Source organism: Urtica dioica, chromosome 12, assembly GCF_054948205.1.
Source record: "Urtica dioica subsp. dioica isolate 48M chromosome 12, U.dioica_male_clone48M_v1_H2, whole genome shotgun sequence".
In the NCBI taxonomy this organism is placed as follows: domain Eukaryota; kingdom Viridiplantae; phylum Streptophyta; class Magnoliopsida; order Rosales; family Urticaceae; genus Urtica; species Urtica dioica.
In genome coordinates, this window is record NC_142767.1 from 18,319,040 (window position 1) to 18,343,768 (window position 24,729).

General features: G+C 36.0%; 4 protein-coding genes across 4 annotated transcripts; 3 read left to right on the forward strand and 1 right to left on the reverse strand.

The window, feature by feature from the left end:
* The first annotated feature begins 1,245 nt into the window (after positions 1-1,245).
* Positions 1,246-2,304, forward strand: LOC149379847 (zinc finger CCCH domain-containing protein 54-like). Its single transcript, XM_089604468.1, has one exon. The coding sequence runs from the start codon at positions 1,386-1,388 to the stop codon at positions 2,097-2,099; it is 714 nt and encodes a 237-aa protein (XP_089460594.1). The 5' UTR covers positions 1,246-1,385; the 3' UTR covers positions 2,100-2,304.
* A 2,335-nt stretch (positions 2,305-4,639) lies between these two features.
* On the forward strand, positions 4,640-10,321 carry LOC149379848 (cyclic nucleotide-gated ion channel 2-like). Its single transcript, XM_089604065.1, has 9 exons — positions 4,640-4,697; positions 4,824-4,885; positions 4,945-5,457; positions 6,423-6,638; positions 7,294-7,604; positions 7,854-7,965; positions 8,859-9,098; positions 9,184-9,270; positions 9,881-10,321. Exons 1-9 carry the CDS (start codon positions 4,640-4,642, stop codon positions 10,319-10,321), a joined length of 2,040 nt encoding a protein of 679 aa, XP_089460191.1.
* A 5,955-nt stretch (positions 10,322-16,276) lies between these two features.
* LOC149379849 (oleosin Cor a 13-like) lies at positions 16,277-17,122 on the reverse strand. Its single transcript, XM_089603170.1, has one exon. It carries the CDS (start codon positions 17,055-17,057, stop codon positions 16,581-16,583), a length of 477 nt encoding a protein of 158 aa, XP_089459296.1. The 5' UTR covers positions 17,058-17,122; the 3' UTR covers positions 16,277-16,580.
* Positions 17,123-19,588: 2,466 nt separating this feature from the next.
* Positions 19,589-21,678, forward strand: LOC149379850 (Signal recognition particle, SRP9/SRP14 subunit). The gene is made up of 4 exons (XM_089602229.1): positions 19,589-19,720; positions 19,814-19,907; positions 20,059-20,168; positions 21,278-21,678. The coding sequence occupies exons 1-4, from the start codon at positions 19,718-19,720 to the stop codon at positions 21,431-21,433; spliced, it is 363 nt and encodes a 120-aa protein (XP_089458355.1). The 5' UTR covers positions 19,589-19,717; the 3' UTR covers positions 21,434-21,678.
* Positions 21,679-24,729: the final 3,051 nt, after the last annotated feature.

Genomic DNA, 24,729 nt, shown 5'->3' on the forward strand with positions numbered 1-24,729 from the left:
AGTGACAAGAGAAGAGAGGCTAAGTCAATGACAAACCCCCTTCCCCAAAATAAATGAGGAGATAAATTCGACCCAACAACAAACGCAAACATCATATTAAAAAATAATCATTCCCAGTTGGAAAAAACTACTTTTCAAATTCACAATGAGAATATGAATCATATGATTAGTCCATTCAAATTTGCATTAACGAATCCAGATATGTTATCCTTCTATATCCCAATTTATAGATTATGACACGTATCCTTTTTCTATTTCATAAATTATTAAAATATAATATTTTTTTAGTAAATAAGTATAATAATTTAAATAGGCAATGATCTGTTATAATTTAATCAGAAGTCAGAACTACATAAATAAGAGTTAGAGCGAAATAAATTATTTAAAAAAAAATCCGAATTTTGTCTAAATACTGCTAGAAAATTATATTTACATATGTGTTGTGTTGATCTCCAAAAAAAAACATGAGGTGGAGCACAGACAGGAAATACCGTACTCAAAGGATACGTTGAGATGAACAATATTAATGAACTCAGACTACAAAATTAACTTTGGGGATATTTTTGAGATGATGATATCATAAAAGATATTATAATTTACTTCATGATTTAGAAATGAATATAATTATAACCTCCTTTTGATCACAAATACTAGGTTTTAGCTAAGTAGATTAATTTCCTCAATATCACAATTATTTCATGGATATGATATAATACCAGGATTCTCATATAAATATCGTCAACAAGAGTTCTATGTAATAAGCACATGTGCATATATAGTATATACACGTACACGTATACAATGTGTATATATTACTCGAATATTATAGATGATAGGTGTAGAGAGAGAGTGGCAACACAACTTTGTCACAAAACGTGGCCTTAAAGGGCTACCAAGTGGCTGTCTCTGGTAGTCTAAGCCTTCCCAATGGCAAAACAAGCCATGCATGCAATTGGATTATATACAACCGTTCACGTCCGTTACCGTCAGATCTCAAAGCTCAGGTGGTTTGCGTATGTGGTTCAAATCTAACTCAACCACGGTTACGTTTTAACCCATGCAAGAGTTCCACTTCAGTTTTATAAATCCTTCCATTCTTTCTCTGCCTTTGAACCCAAAATATCGCTCCCTCATGTCTCTCCCATCGTGTCTTTCCCTTCATTATTCCTTCTCTCGTGATCTATAGCCATCGTATATATGAAGAAGAGATCCAAGCTCAAAGCATGATCTAATTGTACATATATATGATCATCGAAATAATTCTCATATCTCATACACACACACACACAGAAATAAAACAATAAAACGCCAAAACCAAAGTTTTGGTGCAATATTTCTTATTATTACTACAAAGAAGAAAAGAAAAAGAACACAATTCAACGACAATGTTGAGAGGAATGATGAGCCCAGCGGGGCTGTACGAATTCACCGACCAAGCTCAGTTCGGCGTCGGAGAAGAGGCGATCTTCGCCTCCGACGAGTTTCGGATGTACGCGTACAAGATCCGGCGGTGCCCGAGGACGCGCAGCCACGACTGGACGGAGTGTCCGTACGCCCACCGCGGCGAGAAGGCCCAGCGCCGGGACCCGCGCCGCCACGCCTACGCCGCCGTGGTGTGCCCTTCCTTCCGCGCCGGAGCCACGTGCGAGCGCGGCGACGCGTGCGAGTTCGCCCACGGCGTCTTCGAGTACTGGCTCCATCCCACGCGCTACCGCACGCGCGCCTGCAACTCCGGCCGCCTCTGCCAGCGGAAAGTCTGCTTCTTCGCCCACTCCCCCGACGAGCTCCGCCGCCCCGAGCCCTCCGCCTCCAAGCTCCTCCGCCGCTCCCACTTCGCCTACCGCGCACGCGCCGCCGCCGCTGCCGCAGCCGCGGCGGCGGCGTCGGTTTCGTCGTCGCCGGTGGTGAGGAAGCCCGTGGAGGAGGACTCGTTCGAGAAGTTTGCGGAGTTTCTAAGGACTCTTCGGGCGTTGAAGATCGGCGGCGAGGAGGAGATAGCTCCGGCGGTGGCGGTGATGAGCTCGGGATGGGAGGTTTCGACGGAGTCTGATTGCTCCGATTTGGCTCACGTGGATTGGGTTTCGGAGTTGGTGAAGTGATCGATATTACATATTTGTTGTTTGTTAATTATATTTGGATTTTCAATTGTAAGTTTTATTTGTACCGGTGAAGGTGGTTATGTTTCTTTCTCTGAATTCTGTGTAAAGATATTGTTAATTGTTTTCATCATAAATGTTTGCTCTGCGTTCCAGAGTTGTAATTGTATCGTTTATTAATGTGTTTGTTTGTTTCCTTTTTATTTAATGGAAGTAATAAAGTTTGCAATTTTCATTTCAATGCGACTTCGGTGATGATCATGCATGATAACTGATAAATTTGAGATTAAGTATTATTTAAAAAAATGATAACCGATAAAAAAAAAAAAGAATAATCAACAGTGCTAACTTTCTTACTCTGAATCAGAACTGTTACGGATTCTGTTTTTTAATAATACGATACTTTTGCTGCATCAAAACTCCTGCGCGGGTTTTAAGTTTTTAACCAACTCTCTTATCAGATATGCCAAGTGTCTGCTTGAATTCTTTTTATGTATAATATATAGATATATACGTGTGTGTATTTATTCCTGTACACGAGATAGTTTTCCTGGGGGAATTGTGCCTCGTATTTTTATTTGATGGAGAAGTTTCTCGGTGTTGTTATTCGAACCCCAGGACTTTATTTGAGATACCTAATTTGGTCGTGCTGAATAAATTTGTATGGACACGTGTTTAAATGTAAAGTTTATGAGGTTTTATTATTTCAAAACAAATAGCAAGTAATCTATGATCTTATAAAGTCTTGCCAATTCTCTCATCTCTTTTCGATATATCATTTCTAACATGTATTTTAAGATGGGGTGCTAGCTCATCTTGAGTCGAATCTCAAAGAATAGATCAGATAATCGTTTGCACAGTTTTATTAAGATCTGCCACCATACGAAATATCATAAATTTTATCTCAAATTCAGTTAGAAATGAGAAAAAGATATCTGGGACTTTAAAGGTGTGAGTTCAAGTCTTATAAATGTAAATTATAAAGTTTAAAAAGTAATATTTTTCAATGTCTAATACATTTAATTATTGTATAATAATTGTGTGTATGTATATATATATATACACACACACACACGCTACATCATTTAAATTTGAAACAATATATATAAAAATAAAAATAAAAAGCATTCATTTCTGCCTGGTTTCTTCGCTTTTTAGATTGTGGTGTATGTGTATACAATAATTGTCCATACGAAGCTGATACAATTAGAAATGTACAATTAATTAGAGGCTAGCTCCTTTGTGGAAACTATTTTAAATAGAGATTGTCTATTTAGAGTGTATAGTTAAAAAATTAGTAACATATAAAGAAATATATAAATGAATTTAGCCTAATAACAATGAATTAATTAACCAAGGTTTTGCTTACTAATGTTTCTATTTTTTTTTTCAATATGACACATAATGTGCATTTATTTATTTTTGTTCTTGTTTAAAGAACAAAATAAAATGTGCATTTATTTTTTTATTTTTGTTTAAAGAACAAAAAAAATGTTATCAAATAAGAGCTTATTTTTATATAAAAAATTCCATATTTATAATATTGGTATTGCGGTTGGATAACGTCCTTTTTGTGGGGAGAGTTCACGATTGTGCATAATACGACAAAGTCATGAACGGAGGGTCGGGCGTGTGTCTATCGTTAACTTTTATGGTAGAACCAATCAAAGGCCGATAAATCAACGAGTTACCGTGTGACGAGTGTCAATGATTTGATTTGATCCGAGCCGTAGTGTTGCAAGGTAATAAGCGAAAAAGAGCCTATTGCTTCGTGACGCGAACGAGCCGCCAATAAGGTGTGAATATAATTAAAGCGAATCTCGTATCACTTATATAAATGACTGCATCTATCATGCACAAAAATAATTGGTCGCATCTTTTTTATTATCATTTATTTTATTAGGATTTGTCGTTTTTCGCCGATTCAATTATGGACAACTTTTTATTAAGTTAAAAATAATCGTACCTACGTAACAAAATAATCGACTAGATATATGTAAAATAATTTTTGGAAAATGTTCATTATTGTTGTATTTTAAAACTAACAAGTCCTTCTAGACTAAAATTAATTTTCTAGGGGAGACAGCATGTGAGATTTGAAAGCAAAATACTACTACTTTGTATGGTTGCAATATTAAGAAAATTATTAACATTGATTTGTCATTTGATTTTTATAGAAATATTCTTCTTCTTTTTTGTTGGAGAAATATACTTCAGTTATTATTTACAATTTATTTCCATTTTCCTATACTTAAATCACAACTCAAAGTGTAATCCAATACCTTATAAATATGGACACAAATCAATATCTCCAATGTTTCTTTCTATTTTCGTGAAATTACATTCAATTACACAACATATCATTCCATAACAACTACATATATAAAAGTTACCTGATATAATAATTAGTACAAAATTATTAGTGTGCTAAATGAAGGAACATGAATAGATAAGATATGCGATTTAAATCTTGGATATACACCACCAATTTATTCTATTAAAAATCCAAAACACCCACAATTTGAGAATCGAAAGTCACAACCATGTATCCGATTTCGACAGAATCGCATAAACTCGTCAAGCAACTTGCGATTATCAGCCGTATGCGTGGCCTAATCACACGCAGATTATAATATATTATATTGTTTTAACCGGAGCAGATTTCACACATCACTCTCATGCGTTACAGGTATACGTGTACCTTGTAACATTTACGCAAATTTACAGTTACTTTACCTCCCATTCCTCTCACCCTTTCTCTCAAAAACCATGCTAAGTACTCTTCCAAGGTCACAGTCACTCAACATATTCACTTGGGCTTTAAATTTTTAATGTGTGTATAAAAAAGATCGCTGACGTGTCAGTACGTGTTTATGTTAACAGGCAAACAGATCGTGCCGAGTCTTTCCCCGTCACGTGCCACGCATGCACCGAGGCGGGTCTGCCGGTGTTTCACTCGAACCGCCGGGACGAGGAATCTCCGGCGCCGGAGAGGGCGGTGGATCCCCGGCGGCGATGGGTGAGGAGGTGGAACCGAGTGGTGCTTCTCTCCCGCGGGGCCGCCATGGCCGTGGACCCGCTGTTCTTCTACGTGGTGGAGCTCGCCGGAGGGTCGGCCGGAGATCCGTGCTTCCGGCTGGACGCCGCGCTGGCGGTGGCGGCGAGCGCGGCGCGCACGTGCCTTGACGCCGTACACCTGGCGCACGTGTGCCTGCAGTTCAGGCTGGCCTACGTGGACCCACGGAGCCTGGTCGTGGGCCTTGGGAGGCTCGTGTGGGACCCACGCCGAATCGCCAAACGCTACGCGAGGTCGTTTAAGGGCTTCTGGCTCGACGCCTTTGTCATCCTTCCACTCCCTCAGGCACGTTCTCACATTTTGCTTTTCTTTCACTTACTACGTCACACTTATTTTATAGCCAAGTTCATCGATGGCTTTTTTTTTTTTTTTTTTGCACCATGACCATTCAACTCTAGGGAGTTTTTTTTTTTTTTTTGACGGATCAACTCTTATACTTTTGCATCACCAATTTCTGCCACTATCTAGATTTTCTAAGAGAGTCTCGAGTGTATGACCTTTTGTGACTTTATTTTCTGTTTGTAGTTAGTAAACAAGCTTGCTGAGTTGGCAAGATTATTGTGCCATGCTGGCGATTTACGCTACGTTCATTCGTTATATAGTGTCCTAATTTGGTCGAGTGACATATTAACTCGTTACAAAAATATGATATGGTTTGTGACACAAACGTTCAACATATTCATAGGTGTAAACAACTTCGGAGTTAAACATACTAACTTTTATTCTTTTGCCTCATCAATAATGTCTTTTTTGTTCTCGGAGAATTCTCAATCTTATGTGACCTTATTTTATGTTTGTGTTATAAGTACAGTTGGTAAATAAGTGTGCTGAGCTTACATGATTAATGTTGGCACTTTGTGTTGCGTTTTGTTAGGATTCATCTGTCTCTTTTTAGTTTCTCTATTGGTGTCCATCTAATTTTAATTTATTTTGAAATAAAAGCAAATTAATAATTAAATAAAATAATGACATGACTTATTTTTATAACCCGTAAAGTGCAGGGACCATGTATGCAAATAATTAAGACTAATTAAATAAATGGTTATGCCCGTTTGAGTAATCAATCCCCCCTATAGTAATCAAACTGTTTAGGAATAAAATCAGTTTAATAAAAGTGTTTGATCTTTGAAATGGATGCATCTAGAACTCCTAAATAACATCAATTAGTGACACATAATAATTTCTATTAATATCCAATAGAGCTCCTAAACAGTGCTCCAATAGTAAAATGTTATTGTTTGACTGAATAGGTTGTGATATGGTGTGTGGTGCCGAGATTGCTTAGGCAAGAGAAGATGAAGCTGATAATGACGATAGTGCTAGTGAGCTTTTTGGTTCAGTTTGTGCCAAAAGTGTATCACAGCATTCACTTGATGAGAAGACTTCAAAAAGTCACCGGCTACGTCTTTGGTGGCCTTTGGTGGCACTTTAACCTCAACATCTTTGCTTACTTGATCGCCTCTCACGTGAGTTCTCTTCATCATCGTTCCTGCTCCTTTATTTTTCTTTCTTTATTAATTTGACAACTATAAATAATTTGGTTGAACGTTAAGCCTTAGTATGATATATATGTGCATAAATTGATTGTGAGATGTTTAATTTTTAAATTTATATTATATCCCCCCAAAAAAGGAATAATAATAAAAATATTTATAGTATGTATACGTTAGAAAATTCTTTCACCAATATATTTACACTGAAATAATAAAGTAATAAAATGCGGATGTTTATATCTCCACGGAGTCTAAAAATCGTCTGGAGTATTTATTGCCCGCGGAGATCATATTAATTTAGGGTTTCGGATCACGGGAAATATCACTAATAGGAAGTTTTTTTTTTTTCGGAGGGAACTAACGAGTGACTGAACATTAATAATTTGTTTTGTTGTCATTTTTCTCCGAAACATCGAAGATTTGTAGTTTTGTTTTCCGGGAAATTTTGTTTTTTATTTTATTCATTTATCCTTAATTAAATGTTGATTATTGATTGTTTTATTTTTATATTTTTCAGCAACCCATCACTCGACTTGACATAATATTAATTGTGTATCTATTCAAAGATTATACAATATTGTAATTATTTTTTTAGATATTGATGTATATTTTGATTGAACATATATAGATTGCCGGTGCTTGTTGGTACATCCTTGCGACAGAGCGGCTAATGGGATGTCTCCAACAACAATGCGATCAAAGCAAAAAATGTAACCTCTCAGTCTACTGCTCGCAAAAATACTACTTTAATTACCCCGACAATCGGTTCGCAGCTCAAAAATTACTACGTAATGACATGACAACTATCAATTCAAAGTGCTTAGACGTGGACGGACCGTTCAACTACGGTATATACAACCCGGTTCTCTTGGTCTATACCAGCGACTCGCTTGCCGTCAAAATCCTTTACCCAATTTTCTGGGGTTTGTTGAATCTCAGGTATAATTACAAAATCTCTTAGAAAAAAAAAATGCTGTTTTTTCACCATGGCAAAATGATGTTTGTTAATTTAAGTTAACTATATACTTTTTAGTTTATTTTTATTTGTATTTGTTGAGATTAAAAAAAATGGAAAATTATGCACACTTTCAATTTCTTTCAATTCTGATCTCCAAAATAGTGGAGTCTTATTTTAACCCCATATTTTGTTTCCGAATTATTAATATTTTTTTTTCCCCTTAACCTTAGCTCATTCGGAAATGAGCTAGACCCAACGACAGACTGGCTGGAAGTGATTTTTTGTTGCTGCATAACAATTACCGGGTTGGCACTATTCGTTACATTGATTGGTAACATACAGGTAAACTAAAATATATGTATCTAAATTCAATTATTGGGAATCACTTGTTAGGTTTATGTATATCTTAAAAAAATCTCACCTCAAAATTGTTGTCAAAGGTCTTAAAAAATAATGTTTTATGTGAAACTAATACTATAGTAGAATAATTAATCTTTCAAAACAGAATTGAATTATAGTTATCATTAAAATAATTGTCATCAAGTACGAATTGAGGAGTTTGTTGTTATAGTATGATAAGCTATGTATTAGTCTCGGTGTAGAACAATTTAAGTTTGTAGTATGTGTTTTATATAGTCATTAAGTACGAATTGAGGAGTTTGTTTGTTTTTTGTTTTTTTTTTTTTATAAATATTTTAGTCCTTACAAATTGTTTTTCTTAATGTTAAAATTAATAGTTGTCTTCTTATTTATTTATTTTTTATTCATTTCATCTACTATTTATTTGAGCCTTCCTAAAACGTTGAAACTGCATTTTAGTCAACTTTTGGTTAATAATGAAACTAGTCACTTATATTATTAACCAAATTACCAAAGTCAGCAAATTGGTTAATTTTCATCCTACTATCACCATGTCATCAAACAACCAATTTCCAATTGTTAACTAAATGTTAGCTAAAATACAGCCGATAAGTTTCATGTTTGATTATACTTAGTTATAAGTTTGTTTAATTATAATTACAAATTATTCTAAATAAACTCATTTTAAATTAACTTTTGATCATCTTCTGTAAATTTTATTTTCGCTTTGATTGCTGGCACAGGCCGCAGCAATAGCATAAATAATAAGTCTGGATGAATGAAACATAAATGATCATAAAATTAAAATATATCAAAGAATTGACTAGTTTTCATTATAATTTCTCATATATTTTTGGATTTCATAATTAATGAAGGTGTTCATACACACGGCGATGGCAAACAAGAAGAAGACACAGGTGGAGTACCGAGAGATGGAGTGGTGGATGAACCGGAGACAATTGCCGCACCGTTTACGCGATCGAGTTCGCAATTTCCAACGGCAGAGATATATGGCCACCGGCGGACCCAACAACGAGACCGACCTCATTCAACACTTCCCCGACGGCCTCCGTAGAGACATTAGGCGTTATCTCTGCCTAGACCTTGTCAAGAAGGTACCTGATTAATATACTCTTAAATTACTTTTTCGTTTCTTATAGTTAATATTGGGGAGCTCTTATATTTTTTTTTTTGTTACAGGTTCCTTTGTTCCACATTCTAGATGATCTCATTCTTGACAACATTTGTGACCGGCTTAGGCCTATAATGTACTCCAAAGGCGAAAAGGTGATTGCAACGAAATTAATCCTTTTTATTATTATTATTATTATCGGAGACAATCAGCGCTCAATAATCCACCATTTTTTTTAAATAATCAAAGTTTTATTTTAATTAAAAATTTTGGTTAATTTAATTTAATTCGTTTTGGTGGACTATTTTCTTAATAAAGTAAAATTTTAATTAAAATTTATAATAAAAAAAAACTAAAGAGATTGCCAATTCTTTTTATTATTATCCTCTGATAGAGAAGCAAGAACATAAATCCCTCTAGTTATTGTTTTAAAAAATGAAAAGACTGTATTTAACATAGATAGTTTGGTACACGTTATTGATAAAAGAGAATATTACCGAAAAAAAAATAATTTAAATCCTTTAAAATTCAATTATAACAATAATTCCCAGCAGTGGGCTTTACATTAATAGACTTCTTCATAATTTAAAAAATTATCAAAATAATTATATATTACCAAGTTCACTGCAACATGGTCACGGAAGGAGAAATTGAACAAACAAATTAACTCAAAAAATTAAACAAATAAATAAATCCCACGTCCTTTCTATTCCCCTAATTGATTAATATTAGGATGGCTATTAATTAATTAATTAGTGAACGCAGATAATGAGAGAAGGAGAGCCAATCCAAAGAATGGTGTTCATAGTCCGGGGACGGGTGCGGCGGAGCCAAGGGTTGAGCAAAGGAATCCAGTCAACGACGGCCATGGAAGGCGGCGGCTACATCGGCGACGAGCTGCTGACGTGGTGCCTCCGCCGCCCCTTCGCGGATCGGCTGCCGGCGTCGTCGGCCACGTTCGCTTGCTCGGAGGCCACGGAGGCGTTCTCCATCGACGCCCACGAGCTGCGCCACGTGGTCCACCACTTCCGGCCCGCCTTCGCCGCCACGCGCCTCCGCCGCACCGCCCGCTACTACTCCTCCAACTGGCGCGCCTGGGCCGCCCTCGTCATCCAGCTCGCCTGGCGCCGCCGCCGCCCCAACACTCGGCTACGCCTATGCGCTAACTTGTTCCTCTCCATTCGCCCCCATGATCATCTCGAATGACGTGACGTGATTTTTTTTTTCATTCATACATTTAATATATTTGATTACATAGAATATTTAAGCTCAGATTACCAAAAAAAAAAATGGTAAAGATCAAATAGCGGAGATAAATAGCTATCTCATAGAGATTGAACCCATGTCCTCACATAATTTCCACCCAAACTAGATGTTTGGGGTGACGTGGCGCTTTCAACAACATTTTAGACTTAATATATGAAAAGGGAAATTAATAATAAGATAGTGGAAAATACATTTAACTACTTATTGAGTTATTGACAGGTGTGCAAAAAAAAAAATTAAGGATCAATAATTAGGTATATAGTCATATTTACACTTTAAAAATGCTATTTAGCTAACGTTTGATAAATATTTGGTAAATAACCACATTCACGTATTTATACGTATACATTGACGTAGATACTTCATCTTTTTCTTTTATTAAAATGACAAAACAAGAATGTCACGTTATGTTTGTGATTATTTATCAAATATTTATAAAACATTGGCTATATAACAATTCAACCGTCTAAACTGACTAGTTACTCACTTTAAGTTTAATTGAAACTTTTACTATGTCGAACTTTATTTAACTTTTTTTTACTATTTAAAATATATTTATAAATAATAAATGTTCCATTAAAGCTTTAAAAAAATGCTATTCTTGAAAAATTTAACAAATCAACTATTTTGAAATTTTGATACCATAATTAAAACAATATACTTTTAAGTTTTCAGACCGTTTTTAGAAGCTTTTATGATACCGAGTATGAGGTGGGTCCATCACTTGATTGAGTCGGGCCAATAAAGTAAGTGATTCGATTGAAAGTATTTGTGACACTCGAAGCTTTGATCACTGAAGCATAAAAAGAAAAAAAATTGATATTTTTGACCCCTCAACTTTGTCACCGGTAATAAATTAGTCCCTGAACAAAAAAATTTGCAGTTTTACCCCTACGTCATTGTAATTGTATCATATTTGGTCCTTATGTTACTTATATCGTCAAAATAAATGAAATTCGAACGTGTGTTGTTGCGAATTTTCTAGCACACGCAAGTGCACGTGGTCGCAATAGTAAGAACGAGTCGATCCCTCGAGGATTAGCTAAATAAGGAATCCGATAATCACAAGCTAATATAGAACTAAATATAGTTGATTGAATCATTGTCACAAAAATTCACTAACACGTCACAAAATTAAACAACTAGATGCACAAAAATTCTATTGGATAAAGGGAAGGACTGTGGTTCACGGGTTCACAAAACAACTTGGATTCGCTGAATTAAGAAAAGAAACAAGCTATTAAGATTCACATTTTTCACTACTCATACTCACTTTAATAGAATTGATAGATCTCTCTCAAACATCTAACAACCTAAACCGATACCAGAATATCATATCTCGATCTAAACTCCTAACAAGCACGGCTAGCATTAAAAAACAAGAGTATTCTCACGAGTCTAAAACAACCTAGCTATATCTAGCCTAGGAATGAATTCTAGTAATCCACACAAAAACACAACAACCTAATCTTTCTCAAGCATTAGAGTTGAACATAAAACAAACATGAGTTCATGACATTCATACAAGCATTAAGCATAGTTATGGTTTAAGTAAAAGTGATGAGAAACACAATAACCTAACAATTCTAATATCATGAATCCTACATTGTAATGAACCCGCTACACCATAGCCCTACATGAGACTAGTTCTTATTACTAACCATGACAATAAAACTACTTAAAGATGAACACAAGAACAACACATCAAGAGACATCATGATCATATGAAAAACTTGAATTAAAAATAGTAAGAGTTAGAGAATAGAACACTTGATTAGATTGTAGCAACGGTAGAACTCTGCAGCTCTCTCCTTCTCTTCAAATTGGAGCCACAAAGTATGAACAAGTCTGGAAAAATTTATAAAAACTAAAGAAAAGCTAAGACAAAGAAAAGGTGTTCTTCATAGATTCTACAAAATATCTCTCCATGCATCACTTCTTCCGAAAGTATTTGTGTTTTTAAGGCTGAATGAGGTTATTTTCGGAGCCATATGGACCTTTCATTTTGATCCAATGGCCAAAATCCGCTCAGAAACGCAGCATTGGAAAATGCTGATTTTGGGACCGCGCGGTGCGCCCTTTGGTCTGCGCGGCGCGCAATCCATTTTTTCGGCTTCGCGCGGTCTGCGCGTACGACTCTGGAGGCAGAAATGGCGAAATTTTCTTCCGCGCGCCGCGCGCTTCCTACTCGCTGCATAACTTTTTTTAAACGGTCATAAATCCTAGCTCCGATGTCCGATTTTTACGAATAAACATACGTTGGAAAGCTAAAAGAGAGTTCTATCCATTTCTGGAAGTGGATCATCCAAAATCATCATTTAAAAATCCCAAAATCCTGTAGAAGAGGAAGTCGTGTTCCTTGTTTCGCTCCAAGTTGTCCAAATGTGTATGAATGTCTTTGAAATTGTTCGGAATCATCACATGATGCGCTAATAACCTCCTCAAGACCCAATTGACCTCTTAAACCTGAAAATCACTCATAAACACACAAAAACTATCAAAAACACTTGAGGACTCGTTAGTTTTTAGTTCGGGAAATATGAGTTTTACGCGTAACAAACGCACCTATCATGTGTCTAACATGTGTAGGAAAAAATAAAAAAAAAGTATATTGGTAATAACGTGGATTCGCAACATTCGAATCCATTCGGCAGTGTTTCTGAGGCAGTTTGGCTTTCATGAAGCCGTTGTCGCCACAATCGGTAGGTAATTAATCTCTCTCGAAATGAGTCTCTCTCGAATTAATATTTCCTGTTATAACCAATATAGTATTGTTTTTCAACACATGATAAACACACGATCAAATTTCGTTTACTTTGGCGATATAACTAGCATAAGGACCAAATATGATACAATTACAATGACGAGGGGGTAAAACTGCACATTTTTGTTCAGAGATCAGTTACTGGTGACAAAGTTGAGGGGCCAAAAATATCATTTTTCCACATAAAAATTGAGATGAGAATACATAATCACGAGAAAAAAAAAACGCAAATGTGTATGTTAGTAATCCAGTTGGCTCGAGCAGTCTAACTTAGTGGAAATCGCAATGATTGTGCAATAACAATTGTACTTTTTTATTTTGCGCAACTGGTGATCAAAATCTGTCTAAGTCTGAGATACTCGCTATATAAAATCTCAACCCGTATTCAACAAAAAAAAATTAGGTAATTAACTAGTCAACTAAAACGTTTGAGATTGTTATATAACCAACGTTTCATAAGATATGAGATTGCTAAATATGTTATAACCAACGTTTCGTAAATTTTAGGTAAATAGCCATAAAGGAACACGCTTTGCCATAAATTCGAGTGAAAGCTCATCATTGACTCCCATTTCGCAAGGTCGAGGCAAAGGCACACGCTTGATTTCAAGCTTCGTACGCGACCATTTTGAAGGCTCACATGACGGCGCTAAAGAAGAGAGAAAGAAAAGAGAGAAAAAAAAGAAAAAAAAAAAAGCAAATGTGTATGATAGTTATTCAATTGGCTCAAGGAGTCTAACTAAATGGAAATCGCAATGACTGTGTAATAACAATTTTTTTGTATTTTTTTTATTTTGCACAATTGGTGATCAAATCCTCTCTAAGTCTGAGATTACTCGCTCTATATACAAATCTCAACCCATATTTAACAAAAAAAATTAGGAAACTAGTCAACTAAAATGTTTGGGATTGCTATATAGCCAATGTTTCATAAATCTTAAATAAATAGTCATAAATATGATATGACAATCTTGGTTTTCAATTTCATTGAAATAAAAGGGTGGAGTATTTACGTCAATTTACACATGTAAATACATTGACGTTACTATTTACTTAAGATTTACGAAACGCTGATTATTATAATCACAGCATGGAACTCAAAATATGGTTGCATACCTAATGTACTCATTAACTTTGTAAAAAATTTCTTATGTTCTTCTTGCAATTAAAAATATATTAACTATGCTCAACAAATCCATTATTACATTTTTGGTCCATCGAAGAAAAACGACACTCTAAAAATGGCACAAAATTTATAGGCCCAAACTCAATACCAATCCGAGACTCGACTAAAAAGACAATTCGGAAATAAATTTATAGTTAATCCGTGTGTCATCTGGGTATTCTTTAATTATTTATTAGCTCAATTGTGCTAATTTTTGTTATTGTTGGATAACTAGACTAGATGTTAAATATTGGGATCTTAATAAGCTATATGTCTAGCTCTCCCAATAAATAATAGTTGAAAACAAAATCTTAAATAGAAATTTAACTATAGAGATATATTAAGAGACCAATTGTTTCCTAAGTTTCTTTTTGGGACGATTTTCTTTCAAAGTTGTTGATCATATTTATCATTGTTGTTGTGTATATATGTATTATCTTTTAAGTATATATATATATATATATATATATATATATATATATATATATATATATATATATATGCCTGTTTATGAATTAAAAGGAAAATATATATTTTCCAAGTAAGTGTTATATGTTATATATAAAATAGATGAACTAAGGCTGAAAAATCTAATATTTTATGACAAATTACTTCTAATATTGAGTTTGTAAGACAACCTCGAAAATCTCAAGAACACAATCGTTCTCACTTCAACTCTAAAAAAATATTCTCACACTTTCTCTTTTGTCTTTCTTGGTCGAATTCGTCAATAATTTTAAATTAAAAAAAAAATATTTTAAACAAAATCCTTACTTTTTTAATAGCCCGTATAGTATGTATGATATATATCTATATCTTTAAAATCATTATGGTCCTTTTCTCAATATTTTAAAGACTAAATATAGAGGAATTAAAATTGCGAGCCCATACTTTTTTTTCCAACTTCAAAGTATATATATATTATACACAGATAGAGTATCCATCTTGAATTTTAGGACGAGTCTCATATATTAGTAGTAGTACACGTATGCATTGCAATAACCTCAAAATCAACGCCTTTGTTCATGTGATTTGATTCTAAAAGTCTGTGCTTGAATATTTGTTAATTTTCTTGTTAATATATATGCCGTATTCATAAATGGTATGAAACTGAAACCGGCTGATAATGTCACTGCCCACTGACTGATAATGTCTCTGAAAAAGAAATTCTAAAAACAAAAAAAAGTTATTCTCTCTCCATCTGTTCTTTCATTTTTCTTGGGGGGGATTAACCCAAGAGAGAGAGAGTAAAGTTAAAGTTACACAATTTACAAGTTGACAGAAAAAAACCAGAGTATAAACGGCGAGTCCGTGCTGCAAAACTAAGAGATTAATCTGGCAGGTAATTTATTCCTTCCATTTCTCCGGTTTTTTCAACTCCAAAACCGTCGATTGTTGTCTGTGTTTATCGACTCTTGAGCCCAAAAATAGTTTATTATTCCTGGTTGCGACTTGTGAATGCTTCACTTATTAATAAAAATTTATTGGTAAAAAAAAATATACTCAAATGTAAAAACCCACTCCTGCCTCTGCAGTTGGTAACGTTTACAGGGGAATTAAATCTACAATTATTAGAAGATAAAAAACACACTCATGCACTGCTCGACTGATAAAATAAATTTATAGAAGCATCTTCGGCATTGCCTACCCTTTTAGCCATGTTAACGGCTAATTTTGAGATGAGTACTTAAAGCTCCGATTAAAAAAGAAAATTCAAGTTTAAATAGGTTTTTAAATCTAGCCATACACCAATCCAATTGTCATATATCACTATATAACGTACATTTTGTATACAACGTGGCACGTGTATAGATATCGCTGCATGCAAGCAAGACAGGCATGCCAATAAACACGTGTCTCCAACCAAGCAGATAATAGTATTCTAAAAATGTACATCTTTTATTTGCTCGATGAGAATTCTCACTGCGCAATTGGACGAGAGAATAACAAGACAGAATGGAGCAAATTAAAGAAAATTAAATTTCACTCAAAACACGCTTTGACATCCACATACATAATTAAAGACGAGAGAAAAAAATTTAAAAAACAAAAAACAAAAACATCACTACACAAACAACACAACCACAGTACACAAGCAACGACATTAACATAAACAAACATTACAAAGACCACAAAAAAAAAAAAAAAAAAATTATAAATCTAACCCACCCCTCTTATTCCGACATTATATTGAAAAGCAAAAAAAAAAAAAAAAAAAAACATAAAATACCTCGAAAATGACAATGTTGATATATAACGTTGTCCTTAATCTAAGACTGTTGCTGAGCGGAAGTGGTGAGGTGTTGCTGACCGAACTGCTCAGCCTTGTCCTTCATCTCGCGAGCCTTGGAGGCGAGCTTGTGGCGCGCGCTGTCGAGCTGGTCGGCGCCGGGCGGGTGCTTTCCGGTGACGTAGCGGTAGATCCACGAGAGCACCGTTACGGCGGCGACGCCGAACCCTCCCGAGGCCATGAAGCCCGTCATGATGAGCCCCACCGTGATGACCGCCGGCACCAGCACCGGGCTGAAGATCACGAACAGCGGCGTCGCGATGGTCAGCGCGATCACCGTCCCCGCCAGAGTGAGCCCCGACAGCAGCAGCATGGACCCGCCGGCCGTCACCGCCGTCGCCGCCTTCACCATCTGGTGGGACCGCGGCTGCGCCTGCTGGTGCCCGCCGTGCATTCCCGCCACGTCCCTCTCCCTCCCGCCGTACGTCTGCTGCCCGATCGTCTGGTGCTCCGCCATTGTCGTTTCTCCTCAGAGAGAAAGAGAGTGTCTGAGAGTGAGAGAGAGAGAGATGGGTTTGTGTGTGTGTGTGTGTGTGAATGTTTGGGGTGTTTGAGAGGTGTTGAGTTTATAAATAAGAGAGGGTGAGGACACGTGGAAGGGTTGAGAGAGGTACGTGTTGAGAGGGTCTCATGCAAGGCTTGCATGTCTCACTGTGGCTCTACTCTTCTGCCACCTTGGAGATAGATATAAGAGCATCCTATACTGGATTGTTTCGATTTATTTAACCGAAGATAAACTTGAATATGAAGGGAAAAGTAATAAGAAGTGTATTGTATGTACCTTTTGGATTTTGTATTCATATTTTATAGTTTTTTTTTTTTTTTTGTATAATATGGACAAAATATATATGAGTTGTAACAGTTTATTATTTTGTAAAATATGGACAAAATATGAGTTGTAACAGTTTATTATTTTCTTATAAACGTTAAAAATATAAAGAAACGAACAAAACAGTTTTCTTTTCTCTATGATAAAAACGAATATAAAAATACATACTAGTTTGATATAATCTCAAACATATCGTCATATCGTCGAGGAGGTTTCGAGTTAGATTGTAAAATTTACCCTCTTTCAGCTGCTTAGTGTCTTGCACTGTTATGATAGGGCCGAGTTCCTCCACCGTGTTGAGCTGCCACCTTAGTATGATATTGTCCGCTTTGGGTCCAAGCCCGCACGGATTTGTTTTTGGGTTTCCTTCCCAAAAGGCCTCATACTAGTGTAGTTAGGTGAGTCTCTTATATCCAATGCATTCTTTGCATTCACTTCCGATGTGGGACTTTGGTTTGCATCCCAACAATCCTTCCCTCAAACCAAGGACCACATACACATGTCCTTCCCTCAAGCGAAATCATCTTGTACCGCCGTTTGGACGCTAACGGGACCCGCCGCCTGACCGGCATCATTGTCAGGAAGACTTTCGACACAAGGCACACCATCGCGAGGTCACCACACAGAGGGATTCTCCTTCCACATTGCAAGCCCAACCCAAACTCCCAGTCTCCTGAACCATGGATTAAAATCTCGCATCTCGCGGTCGTACCGCACTTTTAATTTTGGGGGTATCTCGTCTCGTACCGTGGTATTCCGTGGTATTTTATGAACGTTCGGGGTATCTCGTACCGTGTGGTAAACTACATTCCGCGGGATATACCGTCTAAAAAAGAGTATATCGCGGGGTATTTAAACAATTTTTTAATTAAATTTTATTTAAATTTAGGATACACAAAAAATTAAATTTTAAAATAAAATTTTCAACATTTCACATATACAATTCTAATAGAGTACAAATCAATACACATTTAGATCAAATTAATTACAAATTACATCTAAATCAACAAAATAAATAATTAAATTCGGATAAAAAAAACTCATTTTAAAACAACATCAACATTAACAATATCATGTAATTATTCAAATAACTACCTAAATTCGGATTATAAAAAAATCCATATAAAATCAAGTGAACAAATACTCAAAGATCAAATCTATGTTTCTTCTTCGTACATCATAATTTCATTAAAAACCGTTCAAAAATCAACTAAAAAACATTAAAATAACACCCGAATACTTATCCCGTGGAAAATTGCGGAAAATGGCGAGATTTGAGCAAAAATGAACATATGACGGACGAAAAATGAATATATCTCGCGAGATTGAGAGAGATGCGAGAAATGGCACGAGATTTCGCGAGAAATGCAACAACTCGCGAGATAAATGCATACCCTTCTCGCAACTTTCATTTTTGCGAGATCTCGCGCGAGATACCCCCATCTCGCGCGAGATTTTAACCCTTGTCCTGAACCATCGGCTCTGATACTATTTGATAGGGCCGAGTTCCTCCACCGTGTTGGGCTGCCACCCACCTTAGTATGATATTGTCCGCTTTGAGCCCAAGCCCGCACGGATTTGTTTTTGGGTTTCCTTCCCAAAAGGCCTCATACTAGTGTAGTTAGGTGAGTCTCTTATATCCAATGCATTCTTTGCATTCTTCCGATGTGGGACTTTGGTTTGCATCCCAACATGTTATACTATATAAATGTAATTTTGCCAATAATATCACTATTCAAATATTATCAGAAACTCGAGAGGCGGTTGTGTTGTGTTTGATAACTTTTTCGTACGTTACTTACTATTATTTTATTTCAAAAATATAAGATCACTTCTTTATTAAAGAAATTAAAATTGAATATCAAATTTAGTCCTCCCTCCCATTCTCAATGGAGGCCAAACACATGATACACGAATGAGCCGGTTAGGAATCTATAACTGACAAATAAAGCATCTTAAGGTTCACTGCTAATATATAATGTATTATTGCGTCTAAAAAACTTATGCCTGTTTACAACTAAAAAAAAAAAAAAAAACTATTATGGTAGTAAATATTTTAAGCACGTTATTATTGCAATAAATACATAAAATAGCTACTAGAAGCAATTACCACTTTTGAGGCCGAAATTCCAATTATGGGCCGACTCGCATCAACCGTCCGGCCCATATAGAAATTACGAACACGAAGCGACTCTGCAATTGCCAGAAAGAGTCACAAACAGCTTTTGCGTTGAATCAAAGACCTCGTCGATCAAAATTTTAGATCTGCAAACCAACGACTGATCACCATGGTAATTCACATCACATTGCTCCGATTGTCTTTCTGACTAAAAATTTACCAGTATTTTGGGCTTCATCACGGCCTCTCTGATTCTATATCGCAGGTTCTGTTGCAACCCGATCCTTTTCTCAACGAGCTCACCACCATGTTCGAGAACAGCACCGAGAAACACTCTGTTTGGGTCACCCTTAAACGTTGTAAGTATATTTTACCAGTATTGACTTCTGACTGTTTTAATTTTGCGTTTGAAGAATGTGGTCGGTTTTTTTTTTTTTTTTTTTTTTTTTTTTGTTTATCGTAATCGCATTGATTTTTAGGGTTTTATACTTTTTTTGTGTGTTCTCTCAGCGTCTTTGAAATCTACGACTCAGCTAAACAAGCTAAAAACTTCCGGCGAACCAATTGAGTATCGATGTCTCGTTCGGGCTACTGATGGGAAGAAGACAATTTCTACTTCGGTATTGGTTTTTATTTTAATGATTAATTTTCCTTTCTGTTTTGAATTTCAATTTCGGTCGATGTGTTTGAATATCAGTATTCTTAAAAGTTATAATTAACCCTAAATTTGTCTGCTAGAATCTGTGGTGATCTCAGTTTGGAGTTTCGATTTTTCTGTGGATAAAGTTGCTATGTGGTACAATGTTAGACCTTGGGATGATGAAACTTCAATAGTGTTGTAGGTGAATCATGCGAATACTTTAGAGTTGTAAGTTCTTGTGATGAAGCGGCTAAACATTTGTTTTTTATATCAGTACTTGTTTTTTGCAATTGATTGAGCTATTTTATCAAGGCTAGAATGCTGTTTATACGAGCTCTCAGTAAATTGGCTCAAAGGAGACTTTTAGGTCTTCCTTCCTTCGAAGGAAGTCCATGGAAGACATATCGAATCATTGATTTTTTAAGTTTTTTGTGGCATAAATTATTCATCTTTTGGTTGCATTAGGCTACAGTGCGAGGGACGGGTTTACATGTGTTTTACTTGCTAGTCGATATGGAAAATAGCTCAACTTTAGTATTGATATTCTTTTCGAGTTGTAAGCCTTATTAGTTGACATTTACGTGCTTGGTAGATGTTTCTTTTTTCTTTTTCTTTTTTTACTTTGAAGTAAATACGCATTTCTTACTGAGATCATAGTGCTCAGATTATGATACTGAAATCAGAGTTCACTAACTCATTTTTTCAGTATATACGTATACTTATTTCAATAAACAATTTACCAATCCTGCTATGGCTTAATTTCAATATTACTCTGTGATATTGTTGCTCAACCATGTCATGATAGAATGTGGTTTGTCCTTTAAGTGATATCATGGTGTCAGATTTCTTGGCGGAATCCGAGAACCATGAATTACAAGAATCAGGCTATGTCTATCAACTTGTTCTTAAAACAGCCATTAGAACCATTAGTGTGTACAATTATTGATTCTTGTTCAATTCAATTATTTTTCTCGCATGTTCATGATTTAAATGTGGACTACTCATTATATCTTTGTTTGTTTAATTTACCAATATAATTGTTAAATTTAAATTCGAGTGAAAGCTCATCACCGACTCCCATTTTGCAAGGTCGGGGCAAAGGAACACGCTCGATTTCAAGCTTCATACGCGACCATTTTGAAGGCTCACATGACGGCGCTAAAGAAGAGAGAAAGAAAAGAGAAAAAGAAAGTAGCAGAGACAGATAAGAAAGAGTCCAATGCTAAGAAACCAAAGAGGGTCTAAGGAAAAAGAAAAGGCTCTCGCTCTCTCTAAATACGATCGATAGTAGCTCTTACTCATTTTTTGTTGACACACTTTTGCCAAAGAAAGACAGTTTTGGGATATGTGATTACCGTGATGAGCTTTACAGTCATTGAATGGCAAGGTTTTTATTTTTATTTTTTATCTTTTTGTTTTTCCCCATAGGTTGTGTTTCTTTCTTTTTAGTCTATCTTTTGATAATTACAGCTGAGTCAAATATTTCTAAATGTTTTGCTGCAAATATTCTTACAAACATGTTTGGACTTTGACAGCAAAAAATATTGCAGGAAAAACACCTATAAAAACCAAGTAGTTTACTTCTACTTGCCGTTTGATCAAGAGCAAAAAAATCATCAACTTTGACTTTTAAGTTCTCAATCACGATGACTTGAGTTTTCTGTAGTTTTATTCAAACAAAATTGACTCTGTCGAGAGTCTCTCACATAGACAAAAGTTATTCGATTCCGTTCCCATTTTAAACCGATGTTATGTAAATAATTTGCGAAAATTGTTGGTAGGATAAAGAAAATATAATCCAGAGGTTGACTAAACCAAGCCCACAAGAAATAATCGGATATTTTGTGACTTGATCCAATGGTCTTTATGGATGCTTGTCTTGGTCGGTCGTCTGTAATATTCCAATAATATGTAATGAGAAAATACACAATCCACAAAGTTTATCTAAACGTAGTGAAATAACTACAAGTTAAAAAAATGTGCAAACACCATATTTTATTTTATTTTTAGGCAAATTACCGGAATAGTGGCTTTAAAGTGCATTATTTTCAAAAAAGTGATCGTTTTAAATCATTTCACAATTGTGTTATTTCAAACTGCAAATAGCTATTTAGGAATAATCTCCTTATAAATGAAATTGTAAATAACAAACAAAGTTAAAAAGATCCTAAAAAATAAATAATTGTAAACATCAATAAAAATAATATTTTTACAACTTAATTAACATTATTTTCCCAATAAACACTTTATACACGTTTTTCTTGCGATAAGTTTCAAAAACTCACTATCACATGCAATTTTCACTATTCTTTTTACCTTGTGATTAGATACTTTTGAAAATGCTAATATTTTTTTATAGACACGCTAAAATAACGACAATGTAAAACAATGACGATGTAACCGCGACTACTTTTTTTAATGCTTAAAATTTTAACTAATTTGCTATTCAATTAGCTTCAAATGAGTATATTGCATATTTGTTTTTCAATTTTTATTCCGAGATTATGATTAGTGGTTATTGTTATGGGTCATTTTCCCTTCACAAGAAAAGTTACGGCCCAACCCAAAAGACGCGTGTGCGAGGCCCGTCCCAAAGAGAATCACAACAAGAAAAGGAGCCACGTCATCAGTAGTTTTATACCTTATGACCCTGGCAAGTCATGTCATGCCACGTCATCGGTAGTTTTATACCTTATGACCCTGGCAAGTCATGTCACGCCACGTCATCGGTAGTTTTATACCTTATGACCCTGGCAAGTCATGTCATGCCACGTCATCGGTAGTTTTATACCTTATGACCCTGGCAAGTCATGTCACGCCACGTCATCGGTAGTTTTATACCTTATGACCCTGGCAAGTCATGTCATGCCACGTCATCGGTAGTTTTATACCTTATGACCCTGACAAGTCACGTCCCGCCGCGTCATCGGTAGTTTTATACCTTATGACCCTGGGCGAGTCAAGTCACTCGACCGAGCAGGACAGAAGGCCACGCCATCGGTAGTTTCGTGCCTCGCGATCCTGGAAAGTCACGTCACGTCCAGCTACCCATGACAGGACAAGGACGAGGCAAGCCACCCGACCGGACGGGACGCGTCACGTCCCGTTACTCCTCCGGCGAGACAAAGACAAGCCTCCTGGCAGGACAAGTCAAGTCGCCCGACCGAGCAGGATGAGGGGCAACGTCATCGGTAGGTTCACGCCTTATGACCCCGAATAGGATGCGTCACGTCCCGTTACCCCCCTGGCAGGTCATATTACACCTCCTGGCCCCCTGGCGGGTCTCATAACTCATGGGCACGTCCCATGACCCTTCGGTAGATCTCGTCCGTCCCCTCCCAAACAGGACCGTCCCTCCAATAATAGCCAAATGACGAGACTACCCCGACCCTCACACATCTACTATAAATACCCGAGACAAACACTAGTCAAGGGTTGGCTTTTTCTCTCTCTAACTAGACTCTGTCAAAACCCCCACTCAGCTATTTCTCTCACTAGAAACACCTTTGAGACCGAAATCAAGAACAAAGAGAATCAAAGCCACTCCACTCACACATTTTCACACAAAAACGAGGAACGATCTCCTTCCATTCTCTCTAGAGTGGGAGAGATAAGTTCACTCTCTCTCAAAACCCGAGGCTCCCGAGCCAAATTATATTCCCTCCACGATCGTGTCCAAGAGCTTGAGAAACCAATTCTCTCGTTCTTCATTCGATAAGAGGAATATCCCTTTACTAATCTCACAGATTCGAAGACACGTGACCAAGTCCGCTCACGTCACGTGTCTATTAGTGTTGAACCAAAAAAACGGCTTAACAGTTATAACCAATGAGTATTTACTAACACGTAACTTGACAAAAACTTTCCTTCCGTAAATAACTGAAAAAGTAAATGCAAAAACAAATTGCTTAAAAAAACGTATAGAAAACAAATAATTTCATCAAACTGATAAATTTGGTGGGTATAATAGTACAAAATAAAAGGGACATACAAAGACTTGGACTGGTAAACGAGTGAGAAAGAAGATGATAGGACAAATATATGTATGGATATTTGTAGGAGGTAATACAAGTCAAGTCGTTCCATGTCCAGGCAGAGTGTTAAACGGCTTACATTCCACGGCATGGCTTTGCAGTTTTTGTATGGCCATAAGCTGAGAAAAAAAAGAACAATACAAGTCATCAAGTTTGGGTCTTTACATATGGTCATATGCTATAATAGTAACAATACTGCTAGTCAATCAATTTTGGCTCTTTCTTTCCGTAGTGGCACTGGCACTAAAGCAGAGCATTTTATTTTATTTTATTGATTTTTTTTTTTAAAACAGGCACTAGAGCATCTGGTAGTAACTTCTGTGTTACTAATAACTTACTTTTTAGGGGACTATTTTTCTTTGTCTAAAATCTAATTGAATTGAATGGATTGAGGAAGTCAAGCACCGTGAAAAAAAAAAAACAAAAAAAAAAAATCATGGTCATTATGGGTTTTTTTTTTTTTTTTTTTAGCAAGGTCAATATAATTAATCTCACTTCTCTCTCTGA